This window comes from Oncorhynchus keta, chromosome 2, assembly GCF_023373465.1.
Source record: "Oncorhynchus keta strain PuntledgeMale-10-30-2019 chromosome 2, Oket_V2, whole genome shotgun sequence".
NCBI lineage: Eukaryota > Metazoa > Chordata > Actinopteri > Salmoniformes > Salmonidae > Oncorhynchus > Oncorhynchus keta.
In genome coordinates, this window is record NC_068422.1 from 47,941,042 (window position 1) to 47,951,085 (window position 10,044).

Genomic DNA, 10,044 nt, shown 5'->3' on the forward strand with positions numbered 1-10,044 from the left:
GTTGCCTAATTGTCTACAGTAATACTGCCAAGAGATGAGCTATAGGTGTACCTACCATAGGAATCCCCTCGAAGCCTACCATTGACTATGTACATACCCAGCGTGCGACAGAGCTGCAGTAGTTGTGACCCGTCTTTGTTGGTTATGTTGTCATAGTTGTGCTTTGTGTTCCATAAAGTGTCCAATGTTGTGTAGTTTGGCCAGTAAGTGTGAGCAGAGCCTGCTGAGCATTTGGTACATGCCATTGGCTTGGGCTAGTGTAAGAGTGGGTGCGGGGTCTGGGAGAGTGTCTTGCTGGTCTGTGCAGGGTGTCTATTGATCTGTTGCTTCTGTGTGAAGTGTTGGGGCTGCGTTTGAGAGCGATGTCCTTCAGAGTCCGGGAGAAGATGGGCACTGCTGCCTTGTATAGGTGGACCTGGTCATAGAGGCTGTTCAAGTCCAGGGTGGAATGGTGGGCCAGGAAAACATTTGGTTTTGAGGCACAGTCATGGGAAATAATTGCGTTTATCCGCTGTATGATAGCAGAGTGGAAGTTTTTTCATGGTAGCAGGGTGGATATAACCACTTGTGCATTGGGGAAAGTAGAATAAGCTTTTTCAATCACTCCCTTCAGTGCTGTGGCCACCCTTTCCTGCTGTGTTCTCAGGTCATTTGTGCCCTTATGTATTATTATGTGGCTATGTGAACTTAGTTGGTCTTCAGACAGAAGGTCTGGGGTGCGCTGGGTGTTTGGACACCAGAGTTTAGACACACTGTGTTTGTGATTTTTTTTATTTGTTGTATATATTTCCCATTTGAGGCCAAAAGGAGTACAATCTGTGTCTTGTGTATGTTGTCAGGAGGGCTATCAGGGTGGCTGACAAGGGGGGTGCTCAGAGGGGGTGAGATCCCCTGGGCTTGGGGTTCTTCATTTGTCTGTTCTGCTGTGATGTCAACGCTATGGTCAGGGTCTGGTGTGGACTGTTCTGCTGTGGTGTCAAGACTTTTGTTGGGAGCTGAGGTGGGGCTGGTCGCAGAGAAGCCAGTAGGAGGAGGCCACCTCTCTAGTGGGTTGTTCTCTGTCACACGCCATCCCCCTCAACCTCTTGTCCAGCACTGATCCTCTCCTCTAGTGCTCTGTTCTTCTCCTGCTCTTGCTTTTATATTGTTGAAGTTGTCTCACCACAGTCCAGAGTGCAGATATGTCTCTCTCCACCTCCAGCACTCCGGGTCTGGTTAAGGGGGTGTTGTTGTGCTGGACTGTTGTCTGGGTCTGTGCTGACTGGAGTGTAATCACCTGCTGTTCCAGCTCCACCTGCCTTACCTCTAGCTGGGTAAATGTATCCTTAATTTTAATGAAGGGGTAGTACTCTGTGCTGGGAGGTTGACTTGGGGTTGCTCGTCTGTGAGGTTATATAATGAAAAGGTCTGGTCTGACCCGCTCTGGGTGGGGGTAGCTTTCTCAAGGGAGAGCTTCTCCTACTGGGCTAATTCTTTGATTAGGTGAAAGTCTAGCTGAAACTGTTTGGGGTTGCCCTGTACCATTACTGATCCAGACTTAAAGAGATGTATATTAGCTGAGTCAGAGTCCTCGTTGTCTAGTATCCTGAGTTTCCACCCCTTGTAAACACCCCCCTCTCTTAACAGAGGGGTAGTGTGCTAATATAACACTGTACCATGCCAGGAGATGGTTTGTGTGGAAGATGACGTTGCTGATGTTCCCATTTTTATAATAGTCAGCAAAAAGTATCTCTTGATTTTCCATAAGGAGCTTCATTTTGTGATCTGTTCTTGCCTATCATCCTTTACATACACATGGTACTGTATTTTAATTACCTCTGGACAGCGGGAGGCAGCTTCTAAGGCCTCTATTTGGTTGGAGCAGACTGCACGACTCCTGCCATTGTTGGGCTAAAGGGCTTTGACACCTCTCGCTTGACACGTCAGTGCTAATTGAAGTTGTATCAAGCTTGGCAGTCTTAATTTAGCATTCAGTCCTTACAAAGTGATGTAATGTATTTTTCTTCTTGGCTTTTGGAAATAAAATATAGCTTCAGACTAAACATTACTCACTCAGTTCCAGGTTGGATGGTGTTTTCAGGTTTCTGTTGTTTTCCAGAGCATTTGCTGTATAGCTTTGGAATAGTAATCTTTGGTAGTTTTAAGCCTTCCAGGTGATTCCGTAATTCCGTCCAAAATCAGGTTGTAGGTTTGAGTTTTGATTTGGAGTGAAGGTTATGTTGTAGAGGATAGCATACTGTATATGTTCCTGACAAAAGATCCAAGTCTATCTAACTCTAAATGTATATTTTTTAAGAACATGCTGAAAAATGCAGGAGCTCATCTGATCATGATCTCTCTCTCTCTCTCTCTCTCTCTCTCTCTCTCTCTCTCTCTCTCTCTCTCTCTCTCTCTCTCTCTCTCTCTCTCTCTCTCTCTCTCTCTCTCTCTCTCTCTCTCTGATGGATTATCTCTCTCTCTCTCTGACTGACTCTTTCTCTCTCTTTCACTGACTATTTCTCTCACTGGCTCTCTCTCTCTTTCTCTCTCTCTGGCTCCCTGCTATTGATTACTGGCAGTACAACCCAGAAAACAGAGGATATTGGTGTTGTAAAGTGACTTTTATATGTCACACATTTTATAATCTCTCTCTCTCTTTCTTCAGGTTTTATTTAGTCAGTGGCGGAGTGCCCTTCATCATCTGTGGAATCACAGCAGGCGTCAATATTGACAACTATGGCAGTGGGGAGACGTCACCCTAGTAAGTCACCCAGCAGTCCCCTATTCTCAAGGTCCCAGTCACAGTTTTAAGCACACGCGCACACACAGGTAGGATCTTAATTTTAGCCCGTTTGCTAGAGCAGGAAAATAATCCTGCAGCAACAGGAGATGTGAATTATGATGTGGATTAAAATGAAAGGACATTTTTTGTAGAGGTCGATATTTTTCTTTTATGTTTTAAAGTGAAACTTTAGACGCCTCATCAACAGCTGTGTCAAGTCTCCATGCACTTATATCCTGCAAAGACTATTTACCTCCAAAATGGATTAGATGCAGATAGATCTGATGATATGAGTCACACTTCAGTGTATGATGCCCACCCCCCTTTGTTTTCTTTATCACTTAAGGTCATTTATCGCTTCAAGATGCCTATGGCTCTTCTCTGGGTTTATGTATTTCAGTGTTTATTAAAGCAAACACACTGAGGTCATACAGTGATGTTAATTTAGCCGTGTGTGTGTGTGTGTGTGTGTGTGTGTGTGTGTGTGTGTGTGTGTGTGTGTGTGTGTGTGTGTGTGTGTGTGTGTGTGTGTGTGTGTGTGTGTGTGTGTGTGTGTGTGTGTGTGTGTGTGTGTGTGTATATTGCAGCTGCTGGATGGTGTGGGAGTCCAGCCTGGGAGCCTTCTATGGCCCTGTGGCCTTCATCGTCCTGGTCACCTGCGTCTACTTCCTGTGTACCTTCATCCAGCTGAGGCGCCACCCAGAGAGGAAGTACGAACTGAAAGCCCTGACTCAGGAGCAGCAGAGACTGGCTTCTGTCACGGGCATGGGCGGGCACTGCCACCAGGGAGGGGGAGGAGAGCCCGGAGCACTGCCACCACCGCCCAACAGAGGGCAGTGCCACGCAGGCTGCCACTCAGCCATTGCCATCAACCCCTCTCTGCTGGCCAACGAGCATTCGTTCAAGGCCCAGCTGAGGACAGCAGCCTTCACCCTCTTCTTGTTCGTGGCCACGTGGGCCTTCGGGGCGCTGGCTGTGTCGCAGGGCCACTTCCTGGACATGATCTTCAGCTGCCTGTACGGTGCCTTCTCCGTCACGCTGGGCCTTTTCGTGCTCATCCACCACTGTGCAAAGCGGGACGACGTGTGGCATTGCTGGTGCGCCTGCTGCCCTGGGAGACGCACCAACCATGGTTGCCACGGTCATAGTCACTTGTGTCCAAAGGTTAATGTCAATGGGGATACAATAGGGCATGGGCACGGGCACTGCCACCTGGATTCGCCGTGCCCGGGTAAGGCCCTGTTGGGAGGACATGCCCAAAGTGGCACCTTGGGTCACTGTAAGCATGGCAGCCTGACACCGGCGCAGAACCATGTGACATGCCTGTCCCCCGTGGCACCCTGCTGCACCGCCCTGCACAGCCAGCAGCTGATGGAGGAGGAGCCTACGGCGCATGTGCTCCTGCACACTGACCCAGAGGGCTACCGGCCAGGCATCCACCTGCATCGTTGCCTGAAGGGCAGCACTAGAACTAAGCCTCGCCACTTTAGCCGCCACCGGCAGGCTGGCACAGGGGGGGTGGCAGAGAAGGAGTACGCCTACCACATCCCCTCTAGCGTAGATGGAGGCTCTATCCACAGCTCCCACACAGACAGCCCTCACAGCACGCATGAGCGCCTCGGACACATCTGCCACCTGGCTGCTTCCCCCCACGAAGTAGGCCACCACACATGCCATGCGTCCGCAGCGGCGGTGACTCACGAGGCGGCACTGGCGTGCCACGCCCCCTGCCACCGGCACGTGCCTTGCTGTGCCAAGGCGGACCTGTTCCCCACTCTGTGCCAGGCAGAGGCTGGCGACACGGGCACCTTTCTGTGCGGCTGTGGCAAAAAAGCCAATGAGGAGGACCTGATCGTGCCGCATCACCACCTGGAGATGCACCCGCGCAGACAATCCTACCCCCAGAACCCACCGCCCAATCAGAATGGGATCCTTAAAGGCGGCCTGCACGAAGGTTTTGTGTACGCATCAGACAGCACAGGGAATATACGCACGGGACCCTGGAGAAATGAAACTACTGTGTAGTCTAAATACCTGGGGAAGAGAGAGACAGCCCCAGCCTCCCTTCCATCCCTCCCTCTAAACCTCACCACCTTTTTAGGAACTACAACAAATAATAATGAATAACTCTATTCCAATCACGACTTGTGTGTTTAAAAAAAAAAAAAAAAACTTTCATTCTTTGTTTTGTTTTCATGCGTTCTCGACATGGTCGTATAAGCCCCCCAACGAGCAGCCGTACACAGAACCGTTTTTTCTCTCCTTAATTAAAGGAATGTGAGTCCCACACCACGGGATCCAGCACTTTTTTGTTGAAGGTATGTTTACCACTATAGTATGGTATTATCATTACATATCTAAACCATACGGATGTGTGTGAACAGAACACGCGCGTTTATTCCTCGCTCAAAGCAAGTGCTCCACGCGATTACTTTCTCTTTTGTGAGTCACTAAATCCGTCGGCTACACTCTGATGTGTACCTTCCGTGCTTCAAGAAGCTCAGTACTAGTGTTTTAGGCAAACACACCAGCAATTGAGAGTCATTAGTATTTTTGCCATTTTGAACAACAAGCATACTTACTATAATATACTGTGATTATCAGCTAAACATTTCTTAGTAATATACAGAGATATCTGCTCTCGTCAGAGTTCTGTGGATGCCGATACGTTGTGATTAGTTTTTTTTTTTAATAACAACCCAAAAGAAAACAGAAACCACATGAAGTATTCTGTCACAGGTTGATATTGAATGTTCTTGTCTGTATGATGTCTTACTGTTGTGTTTTTTGGAGAGAAGTATACAACAACAACAACAATCACATTGTCATTGTGTATATTTGCAGTGTTGGAGCAATAGTGCCATTCTTGTCATTGTATACCATGACCGAGCCAACAGGTGTAGGTTAAAGTTGCCCCCAAACACTGATCTTTGGTCAGTTTTGCATTTTCCCCACTAAAGGTTAGGATTGTGGGAGGGCAAGCTGAGCCTAGATCTCTAACTAGGAGAAACTTTGCCCCGGTGCCAAGCAGCAGCATTGCCATCGTCTAAATAACCCAAGCCGACATCTCCCATTTCTGGTAAGGATCCACAAAATGGTGGGAGGTCATATCAGAGATCAATGCTAAAGCGCAAACCATTTATTTTTCTAGGCAACAGAGCATGCAGGCCTTGTATGTAGCTATGTGCTGTGTGTTTTTGCCTTGTATTTCAATGCACATTAATGAAAAACGCCATCTCTGTTTGTCTATGGAGCTGATCGAGCTATAACATGCCGGAAAAACAAACAATATTTTTTTACACGGTTTTAGTATCCATTATTGTGGATAGTCCTGAAACCATGTTCTGTTGAGGGGACAGAGGACAGGGCTGAGATTCAGTGTTTCTATTATTGTCACCGAGTTGGTCATCGAAATGTTGAAGTGTTGTCCCTTGGCTGAGAACATGCAGGAAGTTAATTGAGTTTAATATTTATTAGTGGTCTTATGTACGGTTGCCCTAAGGAGCAAAATTAACTTTAATCTACTTTGCCCCTTAGGGCCACCGTAGTTATGGTATGGAAACCAGTCATTCCCTAGTGAGAGAGAACAGACCAGGTTAAGAGAGAAACAATCAATACCTACAAGAATACAGCAACTCCTGCCTGGCCAAAACACCTTGGCATGTCACACCATCCATCCATCTTGTGCACTCTTGTCTATGTACATAGAATGAATTCCGAGGAATTATTTTATAAAAGATTTACGATATTTAACAGTAAATAAATCTATATGTGAAGAAAATGTATGGGAAAGACTGACCTCAATGTTAATGCTCAGTATCTGAGTTTAGAAAATGTGATTTGTTTTTTTGGTGCGTTGTTCTGTTTGCTTTCCTTTTTTTGCTCTGATCTTTCATAAGGTTTGCAAACTGGCCATATGTTTTGCTATATTTGACACACAAATGCACCAACAGCTAAGGGATACCAGGACTTGGTGTCACACATGTCGACTGTGTTTGAATTGTGAATTGAATGTCAAAGTGTGTCTCCTCAACAAGTGACTTGATTCCAGAAAGCAATGTTTGAATATGAAATATTTGAGCATTTTCTGAAAAGAGAGAGATTCTCAGAGATACATGCATGAAAGTAATGAGCCCCCATGAGACTTCCAAGACGACGTCAGATGAAGCTCGACGTCATAGCTACGTCGTCTGGATCAATTAGCTTTGTAACAGCTTCACTAAAAACACCTAACATCCTTGGGATCTCCTTTTTAAAATCATCCTGCATTAAACATGTCTATGCGAGAGTATTTTGCTTTGGTCTACATTTCTGTACTTATTTTACTTTCAAATATGTTCATAGAAGCAAGAAATAGCTCTCTGTGTATGTGAACCTGGTACCATAGGCCTCTATCTACCACCTGTCTCATCTTTCAGCAGTAGTACTGCCAATTTAGCTAGCTGGATTAGCCTGTCAGATCTCTGCCAGTATCACCACTTTTTTTCTACATCAACAAAACAGATACCAATAAATTACTTTTTTTCACCATGTAATGAACAGCATATTTTGCTGTGTGTGTGTGTGTGTGTGTGTGTGTGTGTGTGTGTGTGTGTGTGTGTGTGTGTGTGTGTGTGTGTGTGTGTGTGTGTGTGTGTGTGTGTGTGTGTGTGTGTGTGTGTGTGTGTGTGTGTGTGTGTGAATGTACGGTATGTGAGTGCGAGTAAATGAGAATGTGTGTCTTTTGTGCATCACAAAGCAGGCCAGAGCTGACGAGCCATGAAACGCCAGAGCACATTTAATATGCAGCTGGAGGCCACACGCCACTCAGCCCCCACCCCACCATCAGATTATTCCTGTAAGTTCGAGCAAGTTGAAACTCAGGCCCTTCCTTTATATTCAGCTGTGAAGACAGACTCTGACAGAGATTTCTGTGACCTTGTGGGAGGCCTTCAAGGTCGGTCACTGGTGTATATGGTGAGTCATATCTAGAGAGGTGATCTGATTCACCCAACAGGGAACATACAGTACTGTAAATATTTGTTGTGTGATGTTGATGACAGTGTGGTGCATGTGTGCACGTGCGTGCGTGCTGTAAAGGAGTGCGTAACTGGCTGCAGGGAAGTCAGGTGCAAGAAAGCAGAAATGGGTAACAAATGGAGCCCTTTATTGAGGCGAACAAAACACAGTACTCAGAAAACTAAACACACACGGGTACAATAACCCGGCACAAACCAGCCTGGAGTACACATACATTTACATATAACCATTCCACACACAGACATGAGGGGAATCAGAGGGATATATGTAAGACGAAAAATGAGGGACTGCAAACCAGGTGTGCGGGAAAACAAGACAAAACAAATGGAAAATGAAAGGTGGATCAGCGATGGCTAGAAGACCGGTGATGTCGACCGCCGAACGCCGCCCGAACAAAGAGAGGGACCGACCTCGGCGGAAGTCGTGACAGTACCCCCCTTGATGCCGACAACGGTCTCGGAGACAACCCGGAGGAGGGCAAGGCGCAGGGCGATCCAGCTGGAGACGGTGGAACTCCCGCAGCATTGGAGGTTCCAACACGCCCCAGCACCTCTCCTCCGGACCGTACCCCTCCCACTCCACGAGGTACTGAAGGCCCCTCGCCCGACGCCTCGAATCCAGTATGGAGCGAATGGAGTACGCAGGGGCCCCCTCGATGGGGGCAGAGGAACCTCCCGTACCTCAGACTCCTGGAGGGAGCCATCCACCACCGGCCCGAGGAGACACACATGTAACGAGAGGTTAATACGGAAATCGGGGTGAAGCTGTAACCTGTAACTAACCTCGTTCAGTCTCCTCAGGACTTTAAATGGCCCCACAAACCGCGGGCCCAGCTTCCGTCAGGTAAGGCGGAGGGGCAAGTTTCGGGTCGAGAGCCAGACCCGGTCCTCCGGTGCGAACACCGGGGCCTCTCTGCGGAGACGGTCTGCGTTGGTTTTCTGGCGCAGCACGGCCCGCTGGAGGTGAACATGGGCCGCTGCTACCCCAGTACGCACTGGAAGGGGGAGAGGTTAGTGGAGGAGTGGCGGAGCGAGTTCGGCGCCATCTCGGCCCAGGGCATGAAAGATGCCAACTCCCCCGGCCGGTCCTGGAAATAAGACTGCATAAACCTACCCACATCCTGGTTCACTCTCCACCTGCCCGTTACTCTCGGGGTGAAAACTCAAGGTAAGGCTGACCGAGACCCCCAGACGTTCCATGAACACCCTCCAGACCCTCAGACACCCAGTAGTGCCGGAAGATGTGCGTAAACAAAGCCTCCGCAGTCTGTAGGGCCGTAGGGACACCGGGCAGAGGGAGGAGACGGCAGGACTTAGAGAAACGGTCCACAACGACCAGGATCGTGGTGTTACTCTGTGAGGGGGGAGATCGGAAGGAAAATCAATCGACAGGTGCGACCAAGGCCGTTGTGGAATGGGTAAGGGGTGTAGCTTACCTCTGGGCAGGTGCCTAGGAGCCTTCCACTGGGCGCACACCGAGCAGGAGGAAACATAAACCCTCACGTCCTTAGCCAAGGTGGACCACCAGTACTTCCCACTCAAACAGCGCACTGTCCAACCGATCCCTGGATGACCAGAGGAGGGTGACGTGTGAGCCCATTAGATCAGCTGGTCACGGACAGCAGATGGAACATACAGTTGCCCAGCGGGACTGCCCAGCGGGCTCTGCACGTAACGCCTGCTCAATGTCCGCGTCCAGCTCACATACTACCGGCGCCACCAGGCAGGAGGCCCGGGAGTATGGAGGTAGGATCCATGGGCTGCTCCTCTGTCATACAGCCGGATCAGTGCGTCTACCGTCACATTCTGGGAACCTGTTCTGTAAAAAAGGGTGAAAACAAAATGGGTGAAAAACATGGCCCACCTTGTCTGACGAGGATTCAGTCTCCTCGCTGCCCGGATGTACTCCAGGTTGCGGTGGTCAGTCCAGATGTGAAAAGAGTGTATAGCCCCCTCAAGTCAATGTCTCCACATCTTCAACGCTTTGAAGACAGCCAACATCTCCTGGTCCCCACATCATAGTTTCTCTCTGCCGGGCTGAGCTTCTTCGAGCAGAAGGCACAAGGGCGGAGCTTCGGTCTACCTCCTCCGGTCTCTCGAATGGACAGGTCCACCAACTGGTCAACGGTGAGCGTGGTGTTCCCACTCAAACCGGGTGTGGAGGGGTTGAGTAGTGGAGACCCTTGTTGTGCTGGTGGGGGCGCTGGAGGGACTCTCTGTCTCTCCCAGCGGCCCATCGTCTGGACGACGCGATCCATGGCGGCA

The 10,044-nt window shown here is 48.9% G+C and overlaps 1 protein-coding gene across 2 annotated transcripts in view; it reads left to right on the plus strand.

Annotated features, from left to right (window-relative positions):
- The window catches only part of LOC118361386 (adhesion G protein-coupled receptor A3-like), a 261,426-nt gene extending 254,374 nt beyond the window's left edge, over positions 1–7,052 (plus strand). For both annotated transcript variants that reach the window (XM_052477897.1, XM_052477901.1), the window contains 2 exons: positions 2,645–2,740; positions 3,349–7,052. In XM_052477897.1, the coding sequence (XP_052333857.1) occupies positions 2,645–2,740; positions 3,349–4,786 (1,534 nt within the window). In that variant the 3' untranslated portion in view covers positions 4,787–7,052. The remainder of the gene's footprint in view (positions 1–2,644; positions 2,741–3,348) is intronic.
- The last annotated feature ends 2,992 nt before the right edge of the window (positions 7,053–10,044 follow it).